General features: G+C 47.8%; 2 protein-coding genes across 6 annotated transcripts in view; one reads left to right on the forward strand and one right to left on the reverse strand.

The window, feature by feature from the left end:
* TMEM164 (transmembrane protein 164) overlaps positions 1–10,243 on the forward strand; it is a 33,770-nt gene extending 23,527 nt beyond the window's left edge. For both annotated transcript variants that reach the window (XM_044427344.1, XM_044427343.1), the window contains 2 exons: positions 4,988–5,088; positions 5,600–10,243. In XM_044427344.1, the coding sequence (XP_044283279.1) occupies positions 4,988–5,088; positions 5,600–5,806 (308 nt within the window). In that variant the 3' untranslated portion in view covers positions 5,807–10,243. The remainder of the gene's footprint in view (positions 1–4,987; positions 5,089–5,599) is intronic.
* A 1,364-nt stretch (positions 10,244–11,607) lies between these two features.
* Positions 11,608–19,222, reverse strand: part of AMMECR1 (AMMECR nuclear protein 1) — a 65,864-nt gene continuing 58,249 nt past the window's right edge. For 2 of the 4 annotated variants that reach the window (XM_044427346.1, XM_044427345.1), the window contains one exon: positions 11,608–15,928. In XM_044427346.1, the coding sequence (XP_044283281.1) occupies positions 15,817–15,928 (112 nt within the window). In that variant the 3' untranslated portion in view covers positions 11,608–15,816. The remainder of the gene's footprint in view (positions 15,929–19,222) is intronic. The other 2 variants (XR_006414450.1, XR_006414449.1) reach the window with 2 other exon arrangements.

Below are 19,222 nucleotides of genomic sequence, written 5' to 3' on the forward strand. Positions count from 1 at the left end.
TAACCTGTTGGAAAGCATCCAGAACTGCTTTTGCTACAGTCAGAAAGGGAGAATATTCTCTTGTACAATATGCAGTGACTCAGCCCTGCTTATCTTCAGTGATGTTCTTATTGCTTATTATTATGCTGTTTTAGTTCTACCCCATTACGCAAATAATCCTCAAAAAGGCCCAGCACACGATGTTGCAATATAAAGCAAAGGCAACCATTGCCTGGCTCCAGGAAATTAATGTAGCATTTAGAATTTAAAATTCTTGTACGGATTTATTTTTAGCCACATGGACTTTCAGAGAGAGCGAAAATATATTCCTGTGAACAGCTTGCAGAATATCAAAGATTCCTTATTCACTCTCCCCACCCTGCCAAGTCTTTGTTATTAAAAAACAATAATGTATGGTCTTTGTGTGTGCACTTTGAGTCAAGCCTAGAACCTTGCTTACCCAATATGTCAACCCAGACCATGGACTGAATTATGGGTTGTTGTTGAATCATGGGCTGTTGTGCTGTATGAACTGAGATGCACTTACAAACCATGGTTTATTAACCACGAACAGTCCAGAGTTCATAATGCAACATCAAAGCGTGGGCTCTCTTTGTGGGTGATTCATCGTTAACATGATTTGTTAGTGTGGCAGAGTTCCCACAACACAGCAGCTGCTATTCTGGTTTCTAGTGTTGTGTGAAGGACAGAAAGCGGTCCCGATCACTGTTGCTACTTGGCTTTTGTAGGCACCCTTAAGAGTAAGGGCTTGGCAGAGCTCTGTTCCGTTCAGCTTCAGTCTCTTTGGGCTGTAGCTGCTGTTTACTCATCCAGCAACCAAGGTTTTGATTTGCCCTGTAGCTGGAACTCTAATTGTGGCATCCATAACAAAAACACATTACAACCAATAATAAAACCAGGAACACAAATGATAACATTTGAATTTAAAAGCAATGGCAATGGTAGCAATTCTAAAAGCAGAGGCTAAGTAGGAAGTCAGCTAGAGGTGAGAGACTAAAGACAGAGTGAAGGAGAGTTTCAACATGCAGTTTGGAATGTATTATTTAAAATAAACCCACTAAGAGCTAAAAATTAAAAGCCCCCAAATGCTCCTCCGAGGGGGATCCATCCATCGGTATGGGAAGCAGAGATCACGCCATCTTGGAATTCAAAGCATCCCTGATTGCAACAGGACATCTTAGCTGTGCCATTGCTAAGTTCAGATGGGGAACTGCACATGTGAATCGTCTCCTAGCTTGCCTGTTTCCCTGCTGTTTTTCAGATGCAGGGGGGTATTCTAAAAAATGCAGAGCAGCATTCAAACATCTGCCCTCCAACAGAAATGGTGCAGGTTAGCAATTGCTTCATCGTTTAATATGGATGACTCTCTAGCCTGCTTCGTATCGACAGAAGGCTTGGGTGTATGGGAAAAACCCCAGGAAAAATGCTTTCCAAAACTGTCTGGAAGAAATGGGGCAGTGTTTTAAAATAAACTTCTGGGCTTTCCCTTTGTTTTCCCCAGATCTTTGTGTCGCAGCCCTAAACTTTGTATACTTTCAGGTTTGTGGATTAAGTCCCCTCCCAGTATCTCTTCTGATGTACTATCCAATCTGGTGTGGGAAAGTGGAGAGTAGTGTTTCTAGTGCAAATGAGTGTGGAAGTAATTTTGCAATGCGTTGCAAACTCAGTTGTGTGAAAACAGAGTGCCTTGTGTTGGAAAGTGCCTTTCCAGCACAATACTTTACCCGCGAGACCATTTTCTGCTTCTCATCCACCACCAGGAGGAGATAGAACTATCTTGCCTTTCAAAAAAGCATTTGCGTGCTCAGTAGCAGATTTTCCGAGGAGCAGAAACAGCTTTCTATCTGTCTTTCATTCATTAATTCTGTGGCTAATTCTTTCAGGCTCCTGCAGTTGTTTGCAGGCAGTTCTGTCAAACAGTTTAAGGGCTGGGAGTAGCCGCAAAGTGTGCAACCCGCTCGAACGGCTTCTGCATCCTCTGGGCTGGGAACAAACAGGTGCTTGCACTTTAGAGGGACTCTGCAGTCAGCCAGTGCAGTCACCCCTGGGTGTGTGAAGGAAGAAAGGGTGTCGCTCTGATAGCCTCCAAAAGGTCACCCACGCAGAGACACACACCTTTCACGTTAAAACGCACAAGACAGTCAGCTGTTGCACCTTGGATCCTGGGCATCAATGCTTGCGCGCTCGCCAGCGTTGCATGAAGCTATCCCGTTGTGTTCACGGAGTTCCGTTTGTGAAGACCATTGGGGAGGAATGGAGACGAGTTTGGGGAAATGCAGCATCGGTGGAAGTGATGGGGGACAGCAAGGAAGGTAGAGGGGCGGTCTGCTGTCCTTTCCTGCAGCTTCCACACCTTCCCCATCGTGGCAGGCGGGTGTGCAGGGATGGAGAAGCAGCTCGTGTTTCGCCAAGACCTCTTGGGCGTGACGGAGCTCAGGGCGAAGTACTGCGCCATGCGCCCCCATGTTCAGCTGAGGCTCCACGGCAGAAGCACTTCCTGGTCAGGCAGAAGGTCCCTGGTCTGTCCTTGCAAAGAAGGGCGGAAAGAGCTCCTGCTCAAAAGCCGCAGGGCCCTCTGCAGGGCTGGGCTGGGGTCTCTCGATCTCTCTGTGGCCCCCGTCCTGAGGGCAGAGGGCGGGCATTGCCCCTGACTCCACTCCTCTGCCTTGTTTCGTGGCCAGCCGTTCATTTCCTTATATTGGAGGAGGAGGGAGAGGAAATGGCTGCATTGAGGGGCCTCGCCGGAGTGGCTGAATTGACTTCCAGATCCCAACACCAGGCTCTTCCGAAGCCTCCCCACCTTCAGGCCATATTCTCTGGATACCCAATCGCAGGCTAGTCTGACTCTGGATCAGAAATCGGGCCGGAGCTGCGTGGAGATGTGCTGCCAGTCTGGACCCCCAAGAAGTGGCACATAAGGGCATCATCTCCATGATTCCTAGGACTTTTCTCCCTGGGAGTGGCTATACCATCCAGGATTTGGGAAGGCTGCATTCTCCCTGGGAGTGGCTATACCAAAACGAAGAGCAGAAGCCCCTTCAAGGAGTTCAGTGGCCATGATATCCCGCAACATGGAGGCTTGCCATCCTGGCCGATGGCACAGGATAAAACTCTTCCCATCCTCTCTGCGATCCCGAGGCCATCCTTTTTTAATTCTCCTGCTGCCGGTGCTTCATCATTCCCCCCCCGTGCACTCGAAGCATCCTTGTCTGCGTGGAGCCCGGCACTCGCCTCTTCACACCCTCCTCAGCCTTTGCTGACCTTCAGCCACTCAGTGGCTAAGAAATCCGATAAGCAGCTTTGTGCTGGGAAAGCTTTTCCATTGCTGGGGAATGCAGGCAACCCCCCCCCCCCCCACTCTTCCCAGCGGATTTTCTGGGAAGTCAAGGATCCTGGGACAATTCCCTGCTCGAGTTGAGCTTAACTTGCGCACAGCGCACTGACTTGGGCATTGCAAAGTGGGGCCTGGTGAATGCGACCCACAACTTTTCCCGAAGTTGTGCCACTCAAAGATAACACAATCGGGATGCAGCTCATTCATCGCCCAGCAAATTCTCTGTGTAGCTTTTTGTTGCTATCAAGTCGTCTCCGACTTACGGTGACCATATAAAAGAACACCCTCCAAATGGCCCGTCCTGGACAGCCCTGCTCAGCTCCATCCTGTTTGGTCCATTTCCTGTTTGGTCTTCCTCTTCTCTTGCCCTTCTGCTTTCCTTAGCATTACTGTCTTCCCCAGGAATCCTCGCCTTCTCATGATAAAATTGGTCATACGACAAGAGGCGGCTGGCTAGAGAAGCAGGCAGCTCGTTTGCCCCGGCTCAACCGCTTATTAATATCCCAGTTTTCTCCAAAATTACTAGCCTTCGTTCCAGGTGCTGATATAAACAGGCCGAGCCTACCAGACTTGTAAAGCTGCAACCGGTTCAACCGAACCTGTGCATGCATGCATGTCGTCCTAGGCAGTTTTGGAAAACACACGGTACATAATTATGAACTTGCTCCTAAGCTAAGACTTTCATTAGAGGTGTTCTTGGAGGTAAAATTGTGACTGTGGAGAACAGACTCTTTCTGCTGTGACTCCTAAGATCTGACGTTCCCTTCCCAGCTCCAAGAAAAATGATGTTTTTCTTGTTTTGCTCATTTGATCACCTGCTTGGTTTATGGGCAGGTTGGCCCTTGGGCATTGCATGTTTGTGTGATTTTTGACACTTTGTTATTTATGTATTACAATGGTTGTGGCGAGCCAATTTGGACACACAGGTTTCAGGTGCAGAAAGCAAGATCCGAATCTTAGGTGCAATTACCGTGTTTGGATGAATTCTTTCACAGGAGGTGTTAAAAATCTGCTAGGATGGGAAAGAATTGGAAATGGTGAGTGGGAAGGGTACCAAGTGCCTGCCTGAGGAACATACGAGCTAAACTCTGGCAGGAGTGGGCCAGAACTCCGACACAGGGATCTAGTAGTCCAGATATGTATTTATTTATGCATGTCTCTGCTTGCTACTTTGCATCTTGCTCACTAGCAAGTGAATCTGGCATCGGATGGAGTGGAATAACCCTCAGTTTGGTACAGCCAGGCTGAATTCCTTGGACCAGCTCCATCTGAGTGAAGCCAAGAATCCTATGGAATGTGACTTTAGAGACGCAAAGCTTATTATGAGCAATTTAATTAATTGTTAAGGAAAATATAGTTTGTAGAAATGTTAGTAATTACTACCTCAGACTTAAAGCAATAGACCGGACAGATTGTGTCGGGCTAAAAATGGAATCGTTTCGATGGGATGATAGCGGATGAGGTTTTTGCTTTTTAAGGAATGTGTTTAAATGTAGATGTCCAATGCTAAACTCGTGGGGGGACCCTTGGCACCTTCCTTTCCTGTGTCCCCTTTTTCCTTTCTTATTGTTAATTGCAAGAATTGAGGAAGCCAAAAATAATTATCCTATTGAATGTGACTTTCCCTTTTCTCTCTCTCTCCCATGTTTGTAGGCATCTATACTCCTGAGCCATCCTTCAACTTTTGGTGGGCTTTGCTATCCACTGGTCTCATGTTTGTTTATCATTACAGTTTTTTACAAATTCTGGGACTGGTGAGTAAATGTTCACGTTTGCTTATTTCTTGGGACATCTCCCCATTTCCAAGGTGGCTGGCCTACATGACCACCCTTCGTGTTATATTTACAACAGCCCTGCAAGGTAGGGCAGCGACTGGCCCTAAGTCACCGAGTGAGCTTTGTGGCTGAGTGCGAACTGGAACCGGGTCCTCCCAGTTCAGCATCCTTACTGCTGGACTGCAGCGGCTCCCAGTTGGTCCCTGGCTTGGAAGCACAGCTGGAACTGACAAGCTGCCTCTCCTTTATTGTATTTGTGGGTTGTGTGAGCAGGCGAGTCAACATGGGGCCAGAGGTTGAAATGGGAATTGGCCAGATTAGAGAATGTGGGCAGATCTTGCCCAGGACAGTCAAGACGCTACTTGGTTGGAGCTTTTCTGGCAATTCTGGCACCTTTTCAGGCTGAAGTCCAAGAGGGACTTCTTGGGTTGCAAAGCGAGCTCTGTAAACAGATGGTGACCAGGTCTCTCTTTTTCTCACCTCACTGCAGGCCACACAGGTGAACTTGAACAATATGCTGTGCCCGGCCATCTCGGACCCTTTCTACGGCCCCTGGTATAGAATTTGGGCATCTGGCCACCAGACGCTCATGACTATGGTTCACGGGAAGCTCATCACTGCCATTTTCTATCACACTGTCCCTGTTTTTAAGTTCTGTGTGGATTGGTTTCCACTCCCGGCTAAGAAAATATCCTGAGGCAGCTCCATGGAGGGAAGTACCTTGCAGGAAGTGGAAAAGGGATGGAGATGGGATTGGGAAAAGAAAACAATGCTGAAAGGACAACACTCAAACTGCTCCTTGTTTCTTCCTTCTGTTACCAAGTAAGATGTTTCCTCGTATTCCCTCCCTCTCTGTTGATTTTCCACTTCCCACAGCCAACAGTAAAACTTGTGGCCTTACCCACAGAGAGGGGCACTGTCCTACTTTTGATGACTACAGAATCGTGGACTATGTAAGCTTGAAGAACTTCAGAAACTTTCCATGTCTTGGAATATAATTGACAGAGAAAAGCATCTTGGATGCAGTCTCTTCTGCACTGTGGGCATTGAATATCCGGAGCATAGTGTTTCTGCCGATTTCCTAAGCGTTCGTTCGGCCTGCAGGCAGCTGTATGTTGGGCATTTCCTAAAGATCAGTGCAAATTAGCAAATTTCTGCTCTTGAAGATGCTTGAGACAATGGGAAACAATACCAACAACGTACTTGCTGGAGACTGACGTTTCAAGCGAGTGTGTTTCTGTTATGCTCAGTGCCGGTGTATTTATGAGCAGCACCCGGATGGTTCCTCTAAATTACTTGGTGAATAATGTGAAGCTGCACTCAGTGTATAACGATGCAGGGATGAAGAAGAACCATGATCCTTAAAGAGGCACAATCTGTTTAGCTTGGATCAAATTATACCTCCCCGCAGAAAAACGACTGGTGACGGTTCTTGATAGCAACTCACACACTCCTGACTATTTTGTATATTCAGCAGCACTGATGAATCCTGTGAGAATCCAGCTGGGCTGGTTGGCTGAGCAGAGTTGCAAAAGCTGACGACAGCAGGGAATGAGAAGCTGGTGAGGAACAGAATGGGGTTGCGTCACTTCCCAGTGCTTGCTCCAGTTTGAGGAGAGTGGTGACACTGGGAGGCATTCACCTCCAAGAGCACTGCTGAATGATCTCCTGGACTTTTGACAGTAGTAGCAGTGAGAGGCGCTTGTCTTCCCTCTTGCCCCTCCCAGTTCCTCCCGTTGTGTTACCTTACTTGTGCAATGCACAACGCAACAGCTGCCATTCTTTCTCCAGGGGAACCGCTCCAAGGGGAAGTCTTCTGCACCATGCAGCCATAGGTTACCTCAACCAGAGAGATCTTGCCTTAAGCTCCGCGTTCCAGCTCTGTTCACCCACGCAAGGGAGGACAGCGGGGTTGCGTTTTGTAGAGCTGAGGAATCCCGTTGACCAAAACTTGAATTTAGTTGCAAATTGGCGTAAATAGAAGAATATCCTGTTCTTTGGCTTTGTAAACCTTTCTTTGGACTGTGTATTTGTAGCTGGTGATGGTTTTTCTATACATTTTACTGTGAATTCTCTTTACTGCCACGAATTTAACAAAAGATGCACACGGAGGAGCGCTGATGTCCTGATGTGTGTGTTCCGTGTTTCTGATGCCTATTTTCTTGTTTTGGCAGAGCACTGGAGGACACAAGGAACTGCTGGAATCAGTCATTCTGTACAGGGTTGCTCTTTGCATTTGATCCGGTGAAACTTAATCTCTTTTATACCCCAGGGTGGCCCATTTAAACAGAAGTATAAAGACAGTGAAATTCCTGGTGAAATAGCAGAAATGTAGTTCCACATCAGTAATGCAGGAATCCTTCCACGCAAATATCCTTGCATTCAGCACTGAAAAACCTAAAGTATCAGAGCTCAAAGCTTTGAACAACAAGTATTATTATTCATTTTGATTTTGATTTTTAAAGGAATGGTGTGCGGCAGGTTTCTTATGTGGGTCTGTAAGTGAAGCTGACTGATAAAATGGGTTTTTTTCTGTGCACTCACCTTCCTTGGGATGTAATATTTGCTGCTGTTTTGATTGTGCGCAGAACCACTGCGAGGAGTGCCGTCAGCATCCCTCAGTTCTTCACGAGGGCAGACGCTTTCAGGCTGCTCGGCCGCAGGAGCAGGTGTTCAGAATCCTCTTCCTGCGTTATCTGCCACCCTTACGAAGTGCCACGTCCTCTCCCTCCTGTCGGTGTTTTTGGAGCATCTCACAGAAATGCAGTCACTAGATTTGCTTTTGAAGAGCGGGATGGCCGAGGAGTTTCCAATGGGCTGCTCAGGCTGACTCCTCTCTCCTTCTGAGGCAGATCCCTTGCATTTCCAAGTCGCTGGGCTCACACGGCCTGCCTCAGGTTCCACAGTGCCGGCAGCAGGCGTTTCACGGGGACCCTGAGCGGGGCTGTGTGCTCATCATGGTCTGGAGAGGATCCCTGGCCACACAACCCGCAGGGCCTTGTGGTGTGACCTGTTCCATCAGTGTGCAGAATCCTGCCCTGCACTCGATTGTGAGCCAAAATTAGTGCAGGGTTGTTGTAGAATTGGGGTGGGAAACCTCTGGCCCTCCCAGATATTGTTGAGCTACAGATCGCACCATGCCTGACCCATGCCAGCTGGGGCACATGGGAGTGAGAGTCCCACTTCTGGAGGGCTTCAGGCTCTGCAAGCACTGTGAAAGAAAAGGCTTCTTCGGGTTTTGGTGGAATTGCCTCTCGGTAAAGAGCTGCCAAGCTTGCATGGGGAAGCCGGCAGCCTCGTTCAGCAAAGATGGCTCTTCTGCCAAAGGCTTCTTCCAACCCAGCTCGGTGTGTTACTAAGTATGCCACAGGCCGGCTGCTTGCAGCCTGGGATGCCCATCTCTGGGTGTTGCAAAGCTCCCCTTTCCCATTTGTTCAAGTTATTTAGGGACATGGCATTGCCAATTTACCTTCTGCACTTCGAAGAGCCAGTGGGTTCCAAGGCTTTGGAAATCATTAGGAACTAGGCTGGAGTGCTGTTCTGTGCCAATGGAGAAGACTAATTTGCAGCCTTATTTTTTTAAAAAAAGAAACTCATCCTTTGCTAGGAAGATCTTTCCTTTGTGAAATACGAACAGAGAGCACGGGAAGTATCCCGGTGGGTGGTTGCCAGTGCAGGGAAGTCTGCTAGCATCCCCGTGTTCTCAAAGGCTGCCAAGGTGCGTGAATTAGCTAAAGTGGGGTGGTGCTGGGGGGTTGCAGCCTTCATCAAGGGTCTTCCACCTCTCCCCTTGCCCCCAGTCCAAGGACCACGTGTTGTCCTGGCTAGTTCGTGATGCCGATTTCTTTGCCATGAAGTGTCTGCTCAGAGGAAAAGCACATCATTACCTGGTGCTCAGAGCACCAGACGCAGGGTTGAGACGGTGCCATCGTCTCTTGCAGCCTGGAGTGTCTGTCGTGTCGTCTCTCAAACGTCCGTGGAGACCCTGGGATGTTAGGTGGCTGACTTGATGTGGCTGCCACATCGTGGGCTGTTTGTGCATGGCTTTCTCACGCCCGTAGCTGCTTGTCTCATCTTTCTGGCCAGGTCTGCTCACATTCCAGTCCATGGCAGTTCTTCTCCTGTGGCTGCTGTGGAGCATGGTTCTGCTTAGCTGCTGTGGCTGATTGGAAAAGCAGAAGAGGGAAGGCTCCAGTGTGTTGTGCTGATTGTGCATTTTGACGTTTGGAGTTTGCATTTCCTGTTGCCGCCTTCAGGGTTTTGATATATTTCCATATATTTGATAATCCAGTGGTTTTTAAAGGCCTATTCATGTTGCTCTCTCAGAACCAGCTTTTTGTAATTTAATTATGAACTTGATTTTGAGTGCCGGTTGGGTGTATGTGCAAACATGCCGAGTTCCTGTATATTTGTTGTTTTTCTTTTTCCAGTTGGAGTGGGGTGAAGCAACTTTGATTGCACGACGTTTATCTTTTCCTACAATAGAGGAATTCTTTGGGCATTTTAGGTTCTGTTTCGTAAAAGCAGGAGCTGAGCAGAACTTGGCACAACCATGCTCTTCAGAGAGCTCTCAAGGGTTTGGGGCATTACTAAGCCACGCCTGCCATTTAGGTGAACGTTCAGAACAGAAAAATCTGGATCTTGAAAATGGAACGCGAGGTTCACGTGCACAACTGCAACCGATCTGAAGCTGCTGTGTCTTTCCCTGTGGCGTATTTCAGCCCATTGTTTGGAATCTGGTGGGTGTCACCCTGTTTTTTCCTGTTCCAGGTCCAAACTGAATTTCCCTTTTATCCTTTGTATTTCTTCAGTGGAATCTCTGGAGTGGAGCACCCACAACCCCCTGGCTGAGACCAGCAGCAATCGTTGCGTATGCCCCTTTCTCTTTTCGACACTGGCCGCAGCCATACCTGCCCTCCCACAGCTCCCAGTTATTTGTAGGATAATTTTATAAATTACTACTTTTTAATATGGTGAAAAAGCCAACAGGTGACATTTTCCAACAACAACAAAAATATAGACTAGGATTCACCATTTGTTCTGGCGTTTATTTTCTGTTGTCTTTTCTGTCATCTCAAAATAAAATCATGCTCTTGGAGGAATTTATTTCAAAGAATAAACGTTCTTGCATCAATTTGCATAATTCTTAATGGCTTTGTGCTAATTCTGCTGCGGGGGGAGGTTTGGAACACACGTGATGGCTAGCCGAATCATTTCAGGGTGTCCTTGGGATCCTGCCAATGTTCAAGTCGTCTTTTCCCAACTATGACACAGAACGTCTCTGTGTTGGAAGAGGTGGCAAAGGGCTTCTCCCATTGGCCGCTCTGCCACAAGGACCAGAAGCCTCAGCGGCACCACCAGGAGCAGCTATTGTAATCGAGCCCTTGTGATCCTTGCCATTCTTATTTGCTGTGGGATGGATTCAGCCGCTATCCCTTGGCAACAAAAGATCTTCGGAGATTTATATGGGGTAATCGGAGATGCTGGAGGAGCTGAATGTGGTGACTCTGCAGCATCTGGCTATGTCTTATCAGTCCGCAAGATCATTCTTGTATCCACAGGACTTCATTGGAAAAGCCAATGGCATTACCAATAGATACCCGCATTGCTGTTGGATTGTACCCATGCCAGGAGCAAAGAATCGTGCACCGTTCACTCTCCTGTTCACAGGTTCTTTCCCGCTGGCTGTCCCATTTCCACATCTGCTTCCTGCCTTGGATTGTTCCTAGTCTCTCTTGTCATAGAGCTAAAGCAGGATGGAGAGAAGTGGGGGGCGGGGCGGTCCCATTCACTTATGGCTTTGGGCACACCCCCCTTGGGCAAGTAGCTCCCAGAGGGTTGAGCACAGCCCTGAGCTGGGAGGTTGAACAAATTTCCCTGACAGCAGCTCCCTGGATTAAAAAAAGATTTAAATAGCACACGCTTGCATTTTCCTATCTAGAATCTTACGCTTCAGGATTACATTTCCGTACAACAGAGAAACACAAAGTAGAGTTAGTTTATATGTTGCAGATAATAGTATTCATTATATTTCAATACCTCCCATAGCCAGAGCATTCTGGGCAGTCCACATTTAAGTCTCCCTTCCAGATTTCAGCCAGGCCCGACATTGCTTAGCTTCCAAGATAAGGCGGAATCAGGCACTTCAGGCTATACAGATGCTTATGCTGAAGGTGCTTACAATTTCCATCTGCAGTAATAACGTAGGTCTTTGCCTCAATGGTCAAGTGAAAAGTGCCTGCGCAATTTCTCGTAAGAAATGCTTATTTCTCCTTCCAAGGTTAAATCCTTGCTTTAAGTTCCAAATGGTAGTAAGGTATATGGAAAAGCTAGAATGTGTTTACTAATGTCAGCAAGAATTCACCTTAGCTGTTCTTACTTTCTTGTGAAGTGAGGACATTTTCTTGGACGTTTTTGGATCTCTGCATCCTGCAGTTGATGATGGTTGAACCGTATCGGGCCAAACACTTAAGGAAAAGCATTACGTACAAGCAGCTGTGATTTTTTTCCTTATTTTATTGGGTAAATGATTTAAAAGGTAATAACAATAGTGTTAAAACTACTACAATATCTTTCCACAGCCATATCTCACAGACCCACAAATTACCTTCTAGATTTTTTTGTTGCTTTTTCCTCATTTTTACCTTTAAGCCATACTTATAAAATGCCCATTTTATCAACAGTTCTTCACACTAATTGCAAATAAACATGGAAGGAAGAAGGATCTAGTTTTAATGGAAGGAGGTTTGTGGTAATCTGTGATAATATTGTAATCAATAGTCAAGTTACTAAGGAAGGAAAAATAGGGGCCTTGAAGCTTACGCCAGGCAGCTCCATTGCCCATTTCTGTGTCACCTTTTGCATTGAAGATAACTAATTATGCTGGTGAACATTTAATTCTTGTAACATATAAAACACTAAAATAACTTAGAAACTAGATCCAAATCTTTTGAAAAGAATCAACTTTGATATACAAAACAGTCATAAGTTGTTACAAAAGTTTTTTTTTTTCTCAGTGCATTTATGAACCAGTGCAGTTACTGGATCCAGAGCAAAAGGAAGTATTTTTTTTCTTCTGAAACAGTAATAAAAAACAAGGAAAACATATCTTTGTATATAAAGAATCATTGCTGGTCTTAATAAATGTAACCAGAAACCCTTAAAATCTGAGAGGCACACTTTGGGTTTCTATATTTTATTTAAACATAAAAGTCACCAGTTTATTTCAATGGAGGAGTTGTGTAGGCTCCTCAAAACTTAATTCAATTAACATCACTAGCAAAAATCAGTTAGAAACTGTACAAAAATAAAAAAGTTAACCCATTTCATCCTGCAGAGACTTTGGAAGGACTGGAAGGCAGGGATTTTAGGAGCAGCATAAATAGGCTTGGCTGGAGGAGTCTTTGGTTCGATCCAACACATGAGACGCGATCTACTCCAGGCAGTTTCAAGAACCTGCTCAGTTCAAGACATGTGAAGAAGTTGAGCTACGAAACAGGGAAGGGGGCCTAACGCTTCCCGGCTGACAGCGTGTGGCTGGTGCGGACCCCTCCTCCCTTTCAAACCCCGCAGGGGCCCGGTGGGAAGACGGCCCGACACCACCCACATTCTGCAGGCCCCGGGCCTGTGTGCGTGAGTCTCGGGAACACCCTCTCTCGAGCGTGGCCGGAGAGACGCGTTCGTTAACCGCCCTTCCCGCTCGGGCGAAGGAAACAAAAACGTTAAAGCTATAACTGAAGCGCCTTTTGTCACGAAATAAGGCAAAACAAAACCCCACGATCGGCGCTTGCCCCCAGCTCAGCGGTCAGTAAGAGGATGATGAGCGTCGGCTTGGATTTCAAATGGGTAACAAAAAGGCTTCAGCTGGAATTTGCATATTTCGGAGCAAACCGCAAAACCTATCTCAAGCCTCGCTTTCTTGATCGGTTTTAGACGAACATGCCTATTAATGGTCCTGCGAAGCACACCATGCTTTGTACTTCAACTGCAGCACTTCCATGCTCTCCGGAAGCCAACAGGACAAAAGCGCCACTGAGAAACGGAGGCTCCTGCATGTAAAAACAAGACTGCTGAAGCTTTGGCCCAAAATTTGTGTCCTGCAACGTACCAGTTAAGAGCTCCCCATAAAGGAACGTACGGCCGCAAGACTGGTTCAAAGGGTCTGGAGGGTTTTTCATTTTTTAAAGCATACCTTTCCAGTTTGCAGAACCCTTTGAACAGCTTCTGTGTTTTATTCCCCAAGCAACAGCTACTGAGAGATAGACAAAAACGCATTGTGCATTATGCTGTGTACAAAAAAGGAGACAAAACGATCCTTTTTTTCCTCCCACAAGCCATGGTGGGAAGTATTGCTGACCTTGTCCTTCGAACCCTGCAGGATATTTTATTTAAATCAGTATATCATTATTACACTGGTAAGAAATTCTGTATAACATCTGCATATATTGAGGATTTTTTTTTCCTAAAAAAATCTGATATGATTTTAGAGTCCGCATGACCAGTCACGTGACCTGCTCAAGGTTGATTAGCACCTTTAAATACACATATATTTATATATATAATAGATCTTCTTTAAAAAAGTCTAACAATGAGCTCACCCACAAGCATGAGCTGTAATGAGATAATGAAGAAAGATGGGAACAGGTGGGCATGGCTGATTTTTCAAATGTTTGCAGCAGAGAAGAGTTTTTCAGCTTGTGCTCAAGTTTCCCTTTCAAGGGCAAAAATGAAAAGTTGCAATCAGAGAGCCACTGGATGACAACTTCCACTTCAAGGTGAATCCGCTTTCCAAATCTCCGAATGGAAAAAAACCCCCATGCCAGACCACTTCCATGGAAGCAATGGCGAGTCCTTTTCCGGGGCCGCGGTGTCTGCCAGACGGTCCCCACTGGCTATTTGTCTATTCAGGCCTTCTGCTCACTTAAAATTAAGGCATCAAAACAGAAAGTTAATATTTGGACATCAGATGCTGTGGATGAAGGAATGACCAGCTCTGCGTGCCTCCCTGTTCTTAACAGTGCATCCAACTACCTCTTGGGAGTAACATTTGAGGATTCTCCACTAGCTGCTTGCCATAAATTTCTCTTCCATGCATGGACCTGCATGGCTACCAACGCCACCCCTGCTGTGTGAAACAGGCGAGGATTTCTGCCTAAACCCAGTCGGGCTCATCCAGAACGAAGGAGGTTTTATGTGGTGCAGGCCAGGTTCTGCTCATTCCGTGGAGGCCGCACGTGACCGTCGAAGTTCTTGAGAACTTCCCTGTGTGTCCCAAGCAAGGCAAGGCCCAAAGTAAGAGCCTCGAGCTACAAGAACGCCCTCCTCTGTGTCTCCCACCTGTCACCAGAGACGTCACGGGTGTCTGAACAGGACTGTAACTGTCCCCCGCTTCCACTCCAGGGCAGGGTGCCGGTCAATGTCGCTGCACTGACACTCGCAACCCAAAAACGTTTTTTCACAGGCCTCCCTGCACTGTTCCTGAAAACAGGAGCAAACGAAGGGTAATGCAGGTAACGCGATGGGGAGAGAAAGGAAGGTGAACTTCTGCTTCCCACAGAATCCCATTCCTCAGGAGGCTTCAGTACAGACTGCAGTTTTGCATAGCCATCTTTTCTATGGGTTCTCCCCCCATGCTCCCCCCGGCCCGCCAGCCCCACTGCTTCTATGTAACTTCCATCCAAGTCAAAGGCACCACTACTGAAATCCACTGACTTCTAAATGCAACCGCAGCTGCCTGCCGATCGTCTTGGCTGCAAAAGCAGCGCCTCTCTTGGAAGCCTGGGGGGGTGTTGGCCCTCGCGAGTCCTGCTGGGACACCTGAAGGTCGCTGGCACAACAGTTTGGGGGCTGCTGCCCACCATCTGCACCCTAACCTTGAGAGGGGACACATCACTGTTCCGTCCCATACGGACAAAGGCAATGCATCCTCCTCCCGGTTGAGAGAAACTGGATGAGATTTTAGCTCCAGTCATTCCAATGGGGAACGTTCTGCCGAAGTCAACAGAGCTAGGATCTAGCCGGGATGCGCAATAAGCCCCCCTGTGATTCCTGTCTCTCTCCGGCCATAAAATCATGGCTTCTTTTTATTCCTAATCAAACAATTTGCCTTATCATCACTGCTCCTCTTGGGCCTAATGGAATAGGGTCTGAGAATCATGTATGAACTGCACGAAGAACAAGGAACCGCTGGGAACAGCTGGCTAGCGCCACAAGCCACCTCCTTCGTCATGGAGCTTCTGCCCTAAATCTGATATGTGTTTTTATTCTTTTTTGGAGCAGCCAATCCTTCTTCGTCCTCTCGTTTAAATCCTCTAGCATTATATTCGTTCCTTCCATCCACAGTCCCACAGAAAACCTTGATTGAATTGTATCAGTGTTAACGAAGTAGAAATTTAAAACGGTACAAAAAAAATCCCGAGTGCTCTGTACGTTTCCAAAAACGAACAAACAAGGGGAAACAAAAACCATACCCAACAACCCCAGGAAGAAGGGTTTTAAAAAAGAGAGTTAAAGGGGGTCTTTGTGATGATGCAGCGTTTCCACCCGTTGCCATGGTGAACTTGACCTGTCGCGGAGAAGCGTCATCATGGCAACGGAAACTATCATCATAAAATGGTACAGTAGTAGAGATAGCTAGACCAGGAGGGTGTGTGGTCTCCAGGGAAGAGGTCCGCAGGGAGGTCCAGGGGCTGGTCATGCAGCGCAGTGTCAGGAATAATGGTTGTACGGTGGGAGGGTGTGTCCGATGCCATTCTGGAAAGGGTGCTGACGGTGGGCGACGTATTCCGCGTAGCTCATCGTCATCTTCTCACTACGGTACCTGAGGGGAAAGCGAGAGCAGAGAGGGGCTCAAAGCAAAGCAGCAGATGTTCGTTCTGACTTTCCCAAGACAAGCAACGCACTGGAGTAAAGCAAACACAAGCCAGCATGACAGAAACACTTTGACGCCCAAGACCGGCTCCTCTGCATCTCCAGGCTTCTGACTGTCACCCTTCCGGTGCCCCCGGGGGAGAGAACTCCAACGGATGCATGCGGCAGCCTGCAGGGTGTTTTCAGCTGCCCTTTCTGCAAGGAAGACCCCCATGAGGACAGGTTTGGGGGTGGGCTGGCTTGCCAAGCCTGCTCCACCCGGGAAGTGTTGCGCCCCTCACGTGCAGATGCTCCGTGGACACCATGGGGGTCGTTGCTGGCCACATGGCAGCCCCTCATTCTTATACACAGGGAAGAGGAAATGCATTCGCATGAAGAAGCCCTCCAAAGAAACACCTCTTCACAAATCAAGGTGATGCCGGCTTTCCATTGCTGATTTCCATAGTTGATCATTAGGGCTGGAGGATGAACTCACGTGGGTGTGATCTGGGCTTTACCAATTAATTGCAAGAGGCGGAGATTAGACCTGCACAACGAATTCCTTTATGACACGACAGGCAAGATGTGACAAGAGGAAGGCCTCTCGCCGGGGGAATTCCAGCCTGAGAACTCTCAGCCTGCCCTGCCACCTTGTGGCTTTTAAGCAGTCCCTAAAGACCCCGTTAAAAAAATTCTGCCAAGCTGCTTTTGGATAGACTGCATCCAGCACTGATTTTTTTGCGACTGCTTTGTTCTCAGCATTCGTTGTAGGCTATCTCAAGATGGTTTGTCCCAAAGGAGCAGAAACACAGTCTTTTATTATTGTCATTGCTGTGATTTATAAAACAGCAACACAAAATGTGAAACAAATCTTTGATGACCATGGAGGCAGTGGTAAATTAGATCAGCTCTGGTTTCGGCCACGGCAGATCTGGCACCGTGCAGCTGCATTTTTACTTCTGAAAGAATGAGCGACTTACAGCCAAGCACGCACCGGTGAGGCAATTCCCCAGGAAGGTCTGGAAGAGGGACCTCCTGCACTGGCGGGAAGAGTGTGGGGTGTTCCCTGCTCCAGATTTCCAAAGGAATCCCTGGTTCCCCTCTGAACCTTAAGGTGTGGCAGCTGGTCCAATGCCTTGCGGGTGCGGCTCATTTCACCCGAGGAGTAAGAATTTGGCTTATTTCAGGCCGAGCACCAAACTGTTATTAAGCACCCATGTCCAGGCAGTAGCACCCGCACCTGCCCCCCCCCCCCACACCGCAGCTGCCCGGGGTTGGAACCTTTTAAATTGACCCGAATTTCTAGTTGTATCCAAACCAGATTATGAGTGGTTACAATGAGGCCTCCTTCTGTGGGTAGAGAGGCTAAGAGGAAAGACCCTCTGATTCCAAAACAGAGAATTTCCTAAAAACAGATGTACAACAGCAGTTGCCACACTGACCTGAATTTTACACCTTTTTCGTGGTTTATGACACTTTCCCCGACCTGGTGCCTTCCAGATGTTTTGGACCACTCCACTCAGCATGAGAGGGATGCAAGCAGCTGTAGCCCCAAGCTTCTGGAGAGCACAAGGTTGGGGAAGGATGATCTATGAATAGCTGCCAATGACACCACAAAATGTCCCTTTGGTCCCTGCAACCTTTAGGATGGCCACTGGACTGCAGCAACTTCCCTACCAAGTACTAGAAACTTCTGCATGTTTTGTTCCCAAAATGTAATCTAAAGAGTAGGAGGATGGAGCTACCACGGGCTCTACAAAAACCCGCACCCAGATTCATGTCACCAAAGCCTAATAACAGCTCCTTAAGTCCATCAAACTTGTTGAGACCAATTGTCACAAAAAGGCCAAGGTGAAGGTGAAGGCACCTGCAGGCCATGTGCAAGCCAGTAAATACCAGCGAGCACGGAGAGGAATCCCCAGCGGTGGCAGAGCCAAGGACCCAGGAGTCCCAGGCCAGGCTGTATTCCAGGTCCTCTGACCTCTGCATGGGCAGCTCTAAGGGTTCCCCAACACTTGATGCTCAAGTAAGCGGCTGCTAGCAAACGTGGCTACAATCGCATGTTCCCAATGCCTTGGCAGCGCTTTGGATGTGGTATTTATGGCAAGCAAGGAAGAACAGTGGGACTATCCTGAGAGCCAGGAGGAAGAGAGCAACAGGAGATCAAATGGCAGGCAGTCACCCCAGCTCGTGCCCTGCACAGGCAATGCACGTTTCTTTCCCTCCAGGAGATGGAACACTCCCAGGATTGCCTTTACACGTTGGGGCTTTTCCACCATGGGAAGAGGCCTCCAATACTTGCAGCAGCCATTCAAGAAAAAAAGGAAAATGGTGGTGGTACTCTGCTGTTTTGGCTCCCTTAAAAGCAAAACAGGCTACTGACAGACGAGAGCTGCAGTGTGCGGCCAGCAGATTTCCTCACTTTTCTGGTTTGCAAAGGATGGGGAAGCTGCAGCCTAAGTACCCTTGCCTGATTTTAAGTGCTGGCTGCTGGACGGAGCCCAGCACTGTGATGGAGTGAGAAGGAAGTCCCCAGATAGGAAACGCATAACAAGAAGGGACTGGAAGAGCAGTCAAATATGCAGAGAACTTCCCAGGGCCGGGGGGCTGTAGCCCTACTCAGTTCAGCCTCAGAGGAGGCCAGGATGATGGTGCTGAGCGCTTGGCCCATGCGGCTGCTAGTGGAAGGCCAAAACAGCCCTGCCACTGAGCACAAATGCATTTAATTCGTGGTCGCTGTTAAGAAATGCAGTTCCCCGGGGTGATTTTTGGCAGGAGAAAGCTGCAGGCTTCCAAGGCTCCTATGAGTCTTGGCCCTGCTTGGGATGTTAACTTCAGGCATTCAGCATCACATTTGCTCTGGCTCTTAACTGCCCCAGCACCTGGCTGTCTTGTCTTGGCCTGCTGATGAAGAACCAGTGGGCCGTGGGCCTCTCCTGCCGCCCTCTGTTAAGAGAGCATCATCCTTTTCCTGAGGCTGAAGACTCCACATTCTAGGCCCAGGAACTCCCTGTCTGCCAGACAGCTGCCCTTCTGGACCAAGTCCAACCAAAGGAGAAAACAGAATGCACGCACAGAAATAAAAATGCATACATAATAAAACTTTGCCGAGCAAAAAGACAAAAAGTGGAAAAGGAAAAAGGAAAGGAGTTAAATAACTGGTATATAAGGCTCTCCCAGAGAAAGATTCAGCAATGAAGCTGCAACACAAGACCTCAATCAGCAGCCCAGTCCTTTGGCTGCTGGACACTGGCCAGATGGCCAT

Source organism: Varanus komodoensis, unplaced genomic scaffold (assembly GCF_004798865.1).
Source record: "Varanus komodoensis strain SLA01 unplaced genomic scaffold, ASM479886v1 scaffold18_3, whole genome shotgun sequence".
NCBI lineage: Eukaryota > Metazoa > Chordata > Lepidosauria > Squamata > Varanidae > Varanus > Varanus komodoensis.